This window comes from Camelus ferus, chromosome 19 (genome assembly GCF_009834535.1).
Source record: "Camelus ferus isolate YT-003-E chromosome 19, BCGSAC_Cfer_1.0, whole genome shotgun sequence".
Lineage (NCBI taxonomy): Eukaryota > Metazoa > Chordata > Mammalia > Artiodactyla > Camelidae > Camelus > Camelus ferus.
Genome location: NC_045714.1, coordinates 38,162,539 through 38,177,482, shown reverse-complemented (window position 1 = coordinate 38,177,482; position 14,944 = coordinate 38,162,539). Strand labels below are relative to the sequence as shown.

At 39.1% G+C, this 14,944-nt stretch overlaps 1 protein-coding gene across 1 annotated transcript in view; it reads left to right on the top strand.

Moving 5' to 3' along the window:
- Window positions 1-14,944, top strand: part of LOC102510080 (ubiquinol-cytochrome-c reductase complex assembly factor 1) — an 86,339-nt gene that overhangs the window by 27,310 nt on the left and 44,085 nt on the right. Inside the window, exon 6 of the mRNA XM_006188567.3 lies at window positions 4,667-4,724. Within this exon, the coding sequence (XP_006188629.1) occupies window positions 4,667-4,724 (58 nt within the window). The remainder of the gene's footprint in view (window positions 1-4,666; window positions 4,725-14,944) is intronic.

Below are 14,944 nucleotides of genomic sequence, written 5' to 3'. Positions count from 1 at the left end.
TTATTTATGTTAACAATGAAGAAACAGTGCAGTTCTGATTATTTAATAGTCTGGTTTTTAAAACCAAATGCTAGATGTTTTGTTGATTTTATTATTTCAGCAGATTGATACTATATTAGAAATTTAAAACACTATGCTGAGTTATAATCCTAATTTAGTATCCACCTTCCATTTCTTTATTTATTCATAATGAGGAAAGAAAACTTTCCTGCTTCTTTTTAATCTGTAACAATTTCTTATTTTAGGAGAAATTAGTCTGAGGGGAGAAAATGTTCTTTCTCTACCTGATGAAGAAACTATGAATATTAGAAGCTGGATTTTTTCTTAAGTGGTTTCTTATGTCCATGTGCTCAAATATTTGTCATCAAATCTTTTTAAAACTTCATCTTCAGACATTATTTAATATTTGATTCAATAAATAACTCAAATTTATTATGTTTATTTTGAAAGGAAGTTTACTAGCTATCTTTGTTTAGCCAATCCTCATTATTGAAGATTCTTGAGTTAATATTATAGTATTGAAGAATGAAACTATTATTACATATTTAAGTTAATATATCATTTCAATTTATTTATATTTATTTATATCAATCCAATTTATTTATATATATCATTTCATTCATTTATAATGTAAACTACTTGTAAAAATAAAAATTCATTAAATTATTACCATCACATATTAGTTTGCATTTACATGGCATGCTTTTACACTTGTCTCACTTAGGAGTTAACAAAACGTTGTGAGATAGAAAGGGCTTGTATTTTTATTTTCATTTTTGTTTTGTTTTCAGAAACAGTTGAAACTTAAAGAGGCTAAGTGACTCCCCCAAAGTTGCTTAGTCAAGCCTAGATCCTAAGTTATCTGGCTTAAAATCGAGAATATTTTTACTATAACATATTGCCTGTGAATGAATATAACTGCAAAATAGAAATTGTAATACATCTCAGTGTTTTTGTATTTTATAATTTCTTGTATTTTATAATTTTAAAATGAGAACTACGTCTATAAAATGTTCTGTTAGTTACAAACTGATGTTTATATGTATTAGAGTGTGTACATCTCAATGAGCTTTGTTCTCGCTTTGCTTTTTGAAGAAGTTATCTAGAGAGACAGTACTTTTTTCAGTACTTACTTCAGGTTTTCTAAGACTTACTTTAAGAATTGCCTTTTAGACCCATAACATGTTCATCTGTATTGGGCTCCACTGTGGTCCATCTTTGTCAGCTGTGGTTAGATTAAATTTTAAAATCAAACCAAAGTGGTTCCAAACTATGGCTAGTGAATAAAAAAGGGATCAAATGTGAAAAGTACCATTTAGAGGCAGTTAAAGGATATCTATAAAATAATGAGACTTTCTTGCATCTTAGATTCTAAAGAGTAGGCCAGATAGGTTTGGGGTTAAAAAAAAAAGAATGTATATATAGTACTTCCCAAGATTATGCCTTTAAAGTGGCTATTGCTCTCTTGAATTTTTGGTGTTTTAGAGCTTGACTCTTAGAGTCCTGAGAATTCAGTAACTTCTTAAAAGGATATTGGACCTCAGGTAGATGGTCAGTGTCATGCTCACTTTTCCAGCAAAAGTGAGGCCAGTGGTATTTCATGAAGATTGAGTTATTTACTCAGTAAACAATATGCCTATCAGCCTCTTGGACAGGACCCATAAAATGTGAAAGTTACAGATTCTTTGTCATCTCAGAGCCTTGTGTTCAGAGGTCTTGATCCAGAGACCTAGATATTGGGGATTCTGACCGGTAAGACATCTTTCCAGCCCACTGTGTTTCCAAGATGTTCTAATGATGTCATTGTGGCATAAATACGTGCACCCTCTGAGAGCACACAGTGTTTGCTAACTGGTCTTTTGGAGATCAGTTCTCTTATAAAGAGCACTTTGGGACAGAGGTGGCCAACCAATCAATAAAGCTTGTATTTAATTCCACACTGTTAACTGCAAATTGCTTTGCTTTTAGCCCTTAAGAGTTTGTATCACGGAGAGTAGGCTTCTTAATGAATAAATTTTGAGTTAGTAAGATTGAGGTTCATCATATTATTAACAAGTCTTAAATAGTGAGTTTTTTTCAAAGATAATTTAAACCCTAGTGCCTAAATAATTCACTGAAAAATAACAGTAGTGAATATTTATAGAGTACCTATTAAATACTAACCATTTTGCAAAACATTTTATAGGTCTTATCTCTTTTAATCCTCACAAAAACCCTGTAAGTTTCTCTTGTTCTCCCATTTTTACAGAGAAGAAAACTTGAGGCACTGAGAGGTAAAGTCACGTACCCAGAGTCACGTAGCAAATAAGAGGTAGAGTTAAGGTTTTAAATCAGGATGTCTGACTCCAGAGTCTGCATTAAACAAACAACTATGTTAATACTGCCACCCCATAACAGTAATGAGTTATTTAATTTTATCCAACTTGGTATTGAGGAAGAAAGTACCTAGCCTCAGAAAATAATACATTGAGTGTGTATTGGAGCAAGGGTGTGATTGTAGCAAGATCCTATAGCAGGTTTTAACTTTGAGGTGTTTAAACACATTTCATTAAGCTCAAGAATCTGCTGTGTTGTTGAGTCGCTCACAGTCAAACATTCAGTGGTCTTGTTTTTTAGGGCTTTACCCTGTGGGTTTCTGTTCTGACCCCAATGGCTACAGGGAGTCAGTCAAATGCCAGCTCTTTTCCCATCCTCAGCCCTGAGCTGACCCTTAGAAGGGAAAATTGTGACCCAAATCCAATTGCTGGCCTGTCTGTCTGTCTGTGCTTTCCAGCCCGAGAACTGATTCCTTCTCTGAGAAAACTGGAAAGGCTCCTGGAGGCTGCTGAGAAGCTTTGATGTAGAGGTAGCAATTGAACAGATTGTCCTTTAGAAGCAGCCAAATTTCATTTTCCAGATTGAAAGACAGACTTCCAAGAAAACTTTTCTTTTTAATGTTTTGTTCTAGCATCCAAAAAAGACCCAACTTCAGATCTGGGCTTGAGAGTTTCTCATGGCTATTCTTGTTCTAGGTGGAGGGTGGTTGGCCCACTCTCAGATGGCATGTGTCTTAATAGCTAAATGACTGGCCAGGCCAGCCTTCACCTCCCTCCTGCTGGGCTCCAAGAGGAAGTCCACTTGACAGCTGCTGGGCACCTCCCAGTAATCTCACCAGGGTATTTTGGTGTCACTTTGTGACAGACCTGGACTTAAACCCCAGCCCAGCCACTAGCTTGTTAATATTGTGGCTGCCCGCAAGTTACTTAGGCTTTTTGAGCCTGTTTCCTCAACTCTAAAATGAGGATTATAATGCCTTCCTTCAGAGTTAAAGTGAGGATTAAGTGCAATAATGTATTGACATGACCACTGGTGGACCTGGCAGGAAGTATGGGCCCTTAGTGAGTGTTAGTTTCTGATACTAGTATAGAAAGGCAGTTAGTGATTAAGATTACAGTGTATGGAATCAAGCAGATCTGAATTTGATCCCAGATGTCTCATTTCAGAGGTGTGTGACCTTGGGCAATTGTCATGAGCTCTCTAAGGGTCAGTTTTCTTACCTATCAAATGGGGATAATACCAATACTCACCTCATAGGAATTTTGGGAGGATTCATTGAGCTAATCACGTAAGGCACCTATAATAATGTCTGGCACAAAGTAAGCCCACAGTGAATTATAGCTCTTCATTATTATTGGTGGTATTAGTGTACCTCACAGGACCCTGCTCTGTGTTTTCTCTCCTAGTGGCCCCTATTTGTTATCATTTAGTACACTGTGTACTTCATTATCTGCTGAAAGGCAGAAGATACTACTTTGAGTCCTTGCTTCAAAGGACAGATTCTACTCTTAGGGCCCAAGTCTCCCACTGATTTTTTCTTTATCCTCTTGCTCCAGCTTTTCTCCCTGCCATGTAATAAGGAGGGCATATCCATTGGGGGACCCCTTATCCAGCCAGAAGCATTTCTTAGAGATTTGAGAATTGAGAGGCTTGGATGTCTAAGCACTGACGGGATTTTTGGTATCTTAAACCAAGGATAAGCTCTACCTGGTTTTGTCATTCCTGGGGTGATGAATGGCCTTTTGTTAGATATGATCTGCTTTCTTATTCAACTACAGCTCCCTAGATCCCTACTTCCTTCTCCTGGTCATTTATTTGGGTTGAATTGTTCAGCATACCCATGTTCATAGCACATTGGGTCACCTTAAAGAAAGAAAATGGGAGAAGGAGACTAGAAGCACTTAGACTTCTCAGCAGGGCTCAAGTGAAAACAGCCTGTACTTAAGTGGGATAGGCAAGGTGGTGTCTGTCTAGCTTTCCAGAAGAATTTGAGACCAAGAACGAAAGTAACATTGAATCACATGAAAGTTAGAAGGAATCATGAAGATCATCCAGACCACATTATACAAAGTGAGAAAACAGGCTCAGAGAAGAGAAGTGATTTGCCCAATGCCACACAGCAAGGTGGTAACAGGGCTGGAACTAGAAGGCTAATTGCCTGACTGCATTCAATGCTCTTTTCAACCCATGGGCTTGCCTTGTAGTTCCACTGGCCCTCTTTGTTAGCATAATCAGAGAGTACTGTGACTGCCACATGTTTTAATTAAACAAATTCCTATCAATATTTCAAATATAGTCCATATTCTTTTTATAAACCTTCATATGTTTGTGCTTTATTGTTATTTTCTAGGGTGTCAGATGCCTGATACATTCAATTCATGGTTTCTTATAACTCTGCTTCATGTCTGGTAAGTGAACAATTTAAGTGAAGTCATCAAATGTATTTTTTTCTTAAACACTACTGACTTGTTAAGGTATAGCCTTCCACGGGGCTGATTATATGAAACGTCAGTTCAGGCATTAAAAACTGTTCCTTTCATTTTTAATAACTGGTGTCTTGTAGCACATTTTTATTAAAGGTCAAAGCATAGTCCCCAAAAGAAACTTAAGTGGGATTTTCTCAAAGAACACCTAACCCAGTGAACAATGCTATCAGTATCTCTAAGAGACCCTATGAGCTTGGATGGAAAGTTCTCTCCCTTGGCTGTTTTAGGAAAGTTCACATTTACGTAAAAGTGGTTTGAATTGTGAGCATCCGTGGTCATTTTCATTGCTGGTCATCAGAAACCTATAACAAATTATAGCACTGACATTTACGCCTGTACCTCTAAAATGTGCATACCGGTTAGATTCATGCCAGGTTTGTTGCATGTAAAAATATTTAACACCTTAAACAGTATATTTTTTCTTCAGCTGCAAATTAAGTAGCCAAAAAAAATCAATTTTTCATCTAATGTTACACAGTATTAAAGGTCAGAAGGATATAGGAGAGTCGTTGAAGTGGGGGCTGGGGAATGTATTTATTGAACTGCCAGATCTTGGGAAAGTAAATTCTGGAGAACTAAGTTTACTACTTTGACCATAGTGAGTATCTGAGGAACGTGGGGAATGGTTGCCCTGTCAAAAGGACCCTTGTTTGAGACTGCCTTCAGCTGAGCTTTGCATCACAGGACTGACTACTATATAAAGACTTTTTGGTTTTGATCACCTCTGAAATATTTCTTCTGAACTCACATAGTCAGTGAGATTGGCTAAGGGGCCTAAGACGGCAGTTTATTTTATGTTATTTTTTTCTAAGCTGGTAGCTTATTGAGTGTACACTGTGTCCTGAGCAGTCAATAAGCTATGTCAAGAAGCTCACAGTCTAGTGAGGGAGATAAGACATGTATAACAGTCAGTTATAAATCAGAATGGCTGAGTTCTATAATAAATCTAAGTAGTGCCTGTGGAATCACAGAGGAAGCCGCGATAAAACTTGTACTGGTTCTACCTGTTCTTTGAAATGTACCGTGTCTCTTACTCAGGCAGCTGAGAAGGCAAACTACCTTCTGTCTGAATCGTGAAGGTTAGGAAAAGGTTCAGGGAGGGCAGCTGGATGTACTGAGAGGAAAACTACTTTTTCAAGGAGAGGACTGCAGAGGTGGCACTGTGGAATTACTCACTGGAAAGGTGGGAGGGTTAAGAGGAGGCTAGGCTGTTCCCAGAGGAGCTCAAAGATAATATTCAGAGCCTGTATGAAAGACTCTTTATTGCCCAGTAGCTAGAGGTATCAGAGTGTTAGAGGGAGTGGATGACAAAATAAAAAATATAATCCCTGTGACCACATCCCAAGGTCAATACCTGACTAATAGTAGCCGAGAGAACCTTGAAACTACTTGTAGTCCTTTCAAGTTAGCCACCATTTCCAAATGTGCCTGCTGATTCTTCCTTGCTGAGGTTGGTTTAATTTCTCAGCGGAGCAGGGGGGTACCACCATCAGTTAAGGAGGGGGAAGGAGGCTGTCTGCTTTAAATCTATGCTCGATCTCCCCTCCGTCCTTCCTCCTTAGTTCTCATGATCTGCGGGCTTTGATGGGATGAATCAATAGCTTTTCAGTTTGAATCAGCAAACTTTTATTGAGGACTGTGTGTTAAGGACAGAGGCATTGGAAATAAGGACATGACATGGTGTGCACCTTCAAGAAACAGTCTAGTGGAAAACAGGCAAAGGACAATTGCCTGTAATGGGTGACAACGAAAGAAGCACTGTGCTTCTTGAAAGAAGTGAGGCACAAGCAGATACTGTGGAAGGACAAGGCGTGGCTAAATCCAGATTTGGTGGAAGGGAGTGGTATTGGATAAAGAGTTGCTCTGTGGTAGAGGTGACATTTGAGATGCACCAAGAAGGGTGAGTGGAATTTCTGTCAGAGAAAAGGAGGACATTTTAGGTTGAGGAAATAATTAGGAGCAAAACATAGAACATGTACAAGAGCACAGAGTATTTGAGGTCAGTCAGTTGTCCGAAGTGTGTAGGGTGAGTCTGTGGAAGAATGTAGTGCAAAAGGTCACCAGAAAGTTAATTTAGGGTCCAGCTGGGCTGTGATCCTCCAAGAAGAGTTGAGGAAGCTCTCTTCTAGGGGATAGAGGTCTAAGAGGGAGTAATGTATCCACCCCAAGCCTGTGGAAAAGCTGTATTCTTCTAGCCCTGTTCTCTTAGCCTGAAGCTCTAGGAGGCTAACTGAGGGATAGCCAAATCCAGTATTACTGGGCTCAGTGGACTTGCTAGAGATGTGTAGGGTTGAAATACCTCCTGTGGGTGGTAGTGTGAGGGAGAGATGGGGAAGTTTAGATAGCAGTCATAAAAATAGGAAGAATTCCACCCCCTCAACCCCCAAAAGACCAAAACTAGAACACCCTGGCCGTGGACTTTTCAGAAATCTTGTTTGGGTTCCCAAGGGTGATGGCTCCCTGTCGGCTCTTAGAATAGGGACAGGATTTCTCATATCGTTAGTTGATGTTTCCCTTATCCTGTCTGCTTTCTCTAGTTCCTAAGTTTTTTTGTGTATTGGGATGTAGGACTGGGACCCCTCCAGTTCCTAGAAGGCCCCTATCAGTTGTGTATTCAGATGAGCTTCCAGCTGCAGTGACTGTCCTTTGTCTTTGCTGAACAAGATTAGTATTGACTGTTGAAAAGATGCTGAGAGAGGTTGCTGTCTGGGCTTTCCAGCATCCCCACATGGACCTGATAAAAGTAGACCTTCTCCTCAGTTCCTAATCTTGGGCAGTGACATTGTGGTCCATTCAGGTGCCCACACCAGAAACCTGGGAGGCCTGTTTGACTTTCCCTCACCCCTTTCATCTGGTCAGGCACCAGTCACCCAACTGAAACTCTTTGACCATGAGCCACAGTAACAAATGCATTTTATTTTGCAGTCCAGAACATACACATGTATCTGGTACAAAAGTTTTGTAAAACTTATAATGTCAGATAATCTGTGATATTTTGTGTTTCATTTGAATTCATTTTAAACAGAAATTCAAGATGTCACCCACTAAGTTGATTTCACTTGGTTGTAAGCTACAGTACCTGTAAACTGGTCTTTGGCCTCCAAATTCCTTCTTCCTGTGCCATTGATCTTCTTGATACAAATGGGATTAGTGTACACACACACACACACACACACACACTTACTCTCCTTAATATTCTCCATTGTTCTCAGGATAAAGTATGTTTCCTAGCATGGCATTCATATCCCACCAAATATGCCACCTTTACTTCTCTCATCTGTTGCTATTCTGGTTACCACTACCACCACCACCCCCTTCCCTGCAAGAAAAAATAAAACTATATAATAGAAATATCAAGTCTTCTGCACAAAGCTTTCTTCTTCCCTTCTTCCTCCTCTCCACTTGACAGACTCTTGTTTTTCATTCAGTATCCAACTCAGATATTACCTCTTCTTTGAAGCCTTCTCTCTAAAGGCAAAGTTAGTTTCTCTTCTGTGTTCCCTTAGTATTTTAGATACATCTGTTACGGTACTCATCACATAACATTTTTATATTCTATCAAATATGTATCAGTCTTCCTTGTGGACGGTGAGTTTATTGAGAGGAAGAATTATTTTTAGAACGATACGAAAATTTTGGAAAGATATGAGATATTTCTTCCCCTCAGTCCCATGTCTTACTCTTAGTTTGCATTGATAAATATTAATTAAATAATCTGTGGCCTCAGATCTGACTTCGCTCCCATGCAATTGGAAGGGTCCTGGCCACTGCCTGTTGGTCAGGTGGGAGTGGCAAAGCTCTGCTCCTGTGTAAGTTTCCCTGGGTGGTGAGATGTATGTAGGTGGAATTTATGTTGGTGTTCTAAGCACTAATTGACTTGTAGAGGCCCCCATTTTAAAATTTGTCATGGAAAACTAGTATGTTATTGATGCAAAAATTAATTTTAGAAAGTGGGATGGGACAAATAAAATTAGAATATGTCTATGATGGAGGTGGAGTGGGAGGAAGATGCAGTTTGTATTTTTAAAAATTATTTTGAAGTCAGATGTAAGTATAATAACTACTAGGTCCTTTAAAATATTATTTTAAAATTTATTTACATATATTATCTCACACATTCTTATAACTACTTTATTCCTGTTTACATATGAGAGATCAGAGGCTTAGAGAAGCCAGAGAGCTTGCCTAAAGAACTGGATAGTACATGGTAGAGAGGAAATTCCAGCATCAGTCTGGTTAGCTTAAAGTATTAACTGCTTTCCTCATTGGTAATTAAAATTACTGAAGTAACTAATTGAATAATTATTTATGAATACTAATAGTATTTAATATTAGTCAGTACTATATATTGCTTAGTTAAGAACCTGCTTATTCTTAAACATAAATCCATAAATTATAATACTAATTTTTAAATTGAACTTACTGTATGCAGATTTGTTCCCTGCCCTCATGGGGCTTAGAGTGTGGGAGAGAGACTTTAAACAAATCGTTAGTAAAATGCCACTGGATGGTGCTATGAGAGGAGGTGATAGGGCTCCGTGGAAGTAGAGGGATACATAATTTAGTTGAAGGGGGTGGGTCACTCTGGGAGGGCTTCACTGAAGAGATGACATTTAAACTGACACCTGAAGATTAACAGAAGTTAGCAAGTCAGAGATTGGATGAAGAAGCATTGCAGGCAGAGGGACCTCATGGTTTTCAATCTTTTTACCAGCAGAAGAACCCTTTTTAAAAATGAAGTTTTATGCTCAGCCACAGTGTTTGCATAGGTAAAAGGATTGCTACTCAGGTTGAAGAAGTGGGAACGACCTGCTCACTTCAGGTCTTCACAAAACGCTCACTGGTAAGGGACCCTTACATAGCTCCATGGAAGCTCAAGGCACAGTTTAAAAACCACAGATCTAGTCCAGCTCTCTCGTTTTGCAAATGGGGAGGTGATTGTGGCAATTTTAAGGGGTTTGTCACAGGCCTCTTGATCAATAATGGGAGGATCCAAGACTCAAATCCAAAGCTGACTATGTGAACTGCGCCTTCTGCAACACTTTGCTTCCTGCCTGCATGACCCCTTTTGGGGTCATGGGGATGGGAATCTCTTGCCCTGAATTTGGACTGCATAGCACTGACCAACAACTATATGAAACTGTTTCTTGGCACTCCCTGTCTGTGTCCTGGGAGAGGCAAGAAGTAAACCTGAAAATAGTCCAGGGTGACAAATGCTGTGTTTGATAAGCAGACATACAGATCGTATGGGAGAAGGGGATGGGGAGCAGCCTGGGGATGGTCAAGGAAAGCAGTTGCATTGGCCTTCCGGGGTCAAGAACCAGAGGACATGGAGTCTGGAGGAGTTATTAGGAGGGGAAGAATTAATTGTAAACTACTTTTTAAGACGTTCCAAGTGAGAAAGAAAGATGAGATGATGATCACTTGTGGGAGAAACAGGATGGAGGGGAGAAGCATTTTGTATTTTGTTTTTATTTTAAGGTAGGGAAACACTGGAACACTAGGTTAAAAAACACTAGGTTTTTATAAGCCTGAAGGAGGAAACCTCTGGGAAAGAAGAGAAGGAAGTAAAGTTGTGGAGGTGGAAGAGACTGGAAGAAGACAGACTGGTTCCAGTCTCAGTCCAGCCAGAGAACTGCCCTGGCAGACACTCCTGGCCTTTGCAAGAGGGCTTTTTAAAACCACCACAGCAGTTTTGATATAGCTGTAGGGCTTTCAAGCTCGTGCTGGATTCCAGCAGCTCCAGACCTGCTATATATGGTGAGCTCTGGCCATGTACACGTCTTCTCTCTGCCTCCGCCAGCCAGAGTTGCTCTGTTTAAACACCCACACATGTAGCTGTTTGCCCAAACCAAAGGCTTATGCAGCATCATTTTACCAACATTGCATAACCTAAGAGCACTGGTACCTGCTACCCAGGAGCTTGTTCTTTATAGTGGCTCTGACAGGCAGGCCGCAGGCCAGGTGTAGCTCTTGGAGGAGGCTCTCTGTCAGGTGAGATGGCTTCAGGAAGTGCCTCGCCCACTTGTCTGTTTGCCCACACACTGTCCTGTGGCCCCTGTGCTCCCTGCGTAAAGGTTAGGCTTCGTGGGGAGGGAGTTTAGGAAACCAGGTGGAGATAGCCATGTACACAGCCCCAGGAAAGGATCCGCGTGCCAACTCACAAATAAATAAACTCATTCATTAGCACACTGCTGAGACTTGAGTGTGGCCATGTAGGCTCTGCTTTCTTGGCCTCAGCTGGTGGCAGAGTAAGGGAAACAAGCTACGTGAAAGTCCCTTTGGGATTCCTTTATAGCAGCCAGAGTGACAGACCTGCCCAAGTGCCCACTAAGCTTCATTGAATTCAAAATCAGATCCTCTCTAAGCAACTTATAAACTACCATGAGAGAGAAACAAGGCCAAAACACAACTGGCATTGTCAGAAGGCCCAAACAGAGCAAGCGAGACAGGATGCTGAGAGCTGCCAATACATGGCAGGAGGTCAGCATCAGGAATAACAAGAATTCTTCCCTCTCAGATTTAGGCAGAGGGGAGGAAAGCATGGCTAGGAAACTCTCCTTCCTTTGAACTCTGCAGGCAGTGTTGTCTTCCTCCATGTCTGATCTAGCAGGAAGAGATTTTTGGAGCTGTACTGTCACAGAGTAGGGGAAACAGTCAATACTGACACTGCCTGGAGAGAGGGGCACTTATGGCTTGGGGAAGGGAGGGGAGCCCAGGCTTCATTGCAGCTCCTCTCTTCTCCACTGTGCAACCTTAAGTTACTTAACTCCTCAGAACGTCAATTTTCTTTCCTGTGAAATGGGGCCACTTGTACTAGATAGATGATTATGTACCTTGAAAGAGACAGTGAATGCAAATGTATCTTACAGTGGCAAATCTCATACTAGAGGACTTTTTTGTCATACTAGAGGACTTAGTAAACGGTAATAATCATTATTACTATGTGCCATAAGGCAAAATTTACACTTTAGCCTTTTATATTTGGAGACTCCTAGTGAGTGAGTCTTTCTTCCCTTTTCCCCTCCTTCCTTTTAGAGATATTAGGGAGCCATCGGACTAGGGCTTGAACACTCCTTTTTTTCTTTACTTTGCTAGCTGGGTTATTTGCTTTCCTTATATGTAAAAGAGATCAGTATTATTTATGAGGCACTGGAGTCACTGAGAGACAAGGATAGTACTGTGAAGCTTAAAACCTCAATAATAAATTTTGGATTTAAGAACATCATCAAACTCAGGAGGGGCAACTGGAATTGCTCCTAAACAGAGAGTAGTTTTTGCACAGATTAATTTGATACTCAGAGTAGGTGCTTGCTAAATCCTTGCTAAATGAATGATTAAATTAATTATTTAGTAAAAGAATTTTTAAATTGCCAGATTGTCTCTTTTTAAAAAGATTTTTAAAAAACATACTTTATTTTTTAAGAGCAGTTTTAGGTTTGAACAGAATCTTTTCTTTTTAAAGTTTATTTTGCATTCTTAAGGGCAATTTTTATTATGTTTTAGCATGGAAGTCTCCCCTCCCCCACCTTTCTGTTCCCTCTAGAACAGAGCTCTGGAGTTATGAAGTTTAATCAGTAGCAAAATGAATTTGACCTCTCAACATTTAATGTAAGCATTTATTATGAGGAATGCTTCCATGATGTCAATTAAGTAGAGCTGTCCTGTTCTTTTATTTAAACCTAATATTCTCAGTTGTGGAATAATTTAATGACTCAAATGTTACTGTTGTATGGTCAGAGCCTGTGACAAGTATTTGCTTTGTTTTCTAGTGGTACCCACTACAGGATCATCAAATCTTTTTTGTTGTTTACCATTTTGAACTTGTTTCATTCATTTTCTTTTCACTTTCCAACATGCTTTAACCTTTTCTGGGTGATTCAGAAGATCCTGATAACCCTTAAGTATATTTTGCCAGGCTGTCTTTGAGTTGTGCTGGGTAGCTCATACCCAGCCTGTTGAACCTCCCTGTTGAACCTCAATTGCTGTGCTGTTTTTTGTGTTTGTTTTAAATACATTTTTAGTTTCTTTCCTTTTAGCCTGCCAGCAGTTACTTTTTGCTGTTGTTGGTATGTTTGCCTTAGGTTAGCCAGTCTTTTCCCTTCTGATATCTTATTTCTAGTGTGATGCTAGTTTTGAAACTTAAGTTATTGCCCGTGTGAAGATTAAATGAAAAACAGTAAGTGGATTCTGGAAGGTTTGTTCTAGTCATTAAAGAGGCAGAAAAACAGTACAACTCTGGGATCAGATTAGCAGGGTTCAGATCTCAGCTTTGACAAGTAACTAGGTTTGTAACTCTGGGCAAGTTACTTCTCTTAAGACTCAGTTTCCTGAACTATGAAGTGGGGACAGTGAGAATACCAGCCTCCTATAGTTGTTTTAAGGATTAAATGAAATAATGCATTTGAATCACTTAGCACAGTGCCTGGCACATAGTTGTGTTAGCTGTTAATTACAGCATTTATCCACTTCTGCTATTAAAGGATTTTTTTTTTTTTTGCTTTCTTCCTATTTCTTAGTCATATTAGGATAGGAAAAATTGCCAGAAAAGCTGAATTCAGCCTAGACCAGATGTTACCCTAATAATTGCTAGATTGCTAAATTACTAGAACTCTGTATCCTAAAAAAGGTTTCACTGGGGTGACTGTAGTATGTGTGGATGAAACATAGAGCTGGAGTTGAGATTTCTTCACCTCCATCCTTCTATGGCAGATTGTTTTTTCAATGTAAGAGTAGTGTGTGTAGAATGCTACCACTGTGAAAAATGGAGAAGAGTACATAGAAACATAAGCTTATATGTGTATAAATTATATGTGGAAGGATTCCTAAGAAGCTACTAACTGTTGTTGCCTTAGGAAGAGGAACCTGGGGATTGGGGGATGTGGGTTAAGAAGGAGACTTAAGGTTCTTTGTTTTTTGTTTTTTTGTTTTTTACCATGCACATGTATTATCTATTCAAAACAGTTACTAAACAAAGAAAGGAGTAGACTGAATGTGTAGGCTTCAAGGTCAGGTGCCCTAAGTACCTTGATCTTCAACTTGATCTGGAAATTCCAGGCAGCTGACTGTCTAAGATGTGGGCCCCAGCCTTCAGCTATGCTTTTTCCTTAAAGAAGACAAAGACAAAAATTCTTCCCAACAAGACTTTTCTGTCCTTAACTACCTAGAGAATTTGATTCACAAACTCAAGGCCAAAATAAGTTGAGCCTTTCTTTCGTTAGCTGAATTTGGTTATGGTGGCTGAATGGACAGCCCTGTGGATCAGAATCTTATTTTCCCAGTAGAACTCATGGGAATCTTTAGTACACTTCCTGTTGATGAGAAAACTGATTGTTTGTTTTGATTTTATAACTTTAACTATGTGTGATGAAATTTACTCTAGGACTTTATACTTGAAAGTGTTTTCCATCAATTGTCTACTACACTAATTAGGTACAGAGTTTTAGGAGTAATTAGAATTCGCTCTCCTTTCATTTAGCAAGCTTGAATCTATATTTTCTAATCTCTTAGTATCAGCAAAATTAGGTACAGGTTGTAGCAAACTTCTCTCGAAAGGTAGGATAACACTTTAATTTAAATTTCTGGAACAGACCATTGTGAATACCATGGTTCGACTGAAGTAAATATTCACCAAATTTATAATTTTCCAGCCCTGGCAACATTAATATTTAATTATAGGGTTGAGGCTGGGAAGAAAGAGTTAAATTCTGAGAGACTCATCTGTTCTTTTTTTTTAATTCTTTTTTTTTAATTAGTTGAAGTATAGTCAGTTACAGTGTGTCAATTTCTGGTGTACAGCATAATGTCTCAGTCATACATATATAGATGCATATATTCATTTTCATATGTTTTTTGATTTAGAGACTCGTTTGTTTTTTTTTTTTTTTTTTACTTTTTTTATTGAAGTATAGTCAGTTTACAATGCTGTGTCAATTTCTGGTGTACAGCACAATGCTTCAGCCATACATGAATATACATATATTCATTTTCATATTCTTTTTCACCATAAGCTATTACAAGATATTGAATATAGTTTCCTGTGCTATACAGTGTAAACTTGTTTATCTATTTTATATATACCAGTCTATATCCCAATTTATCCCTTCCCACCCCCTAACTCCCTGATAACCGTTAAGTTTGTT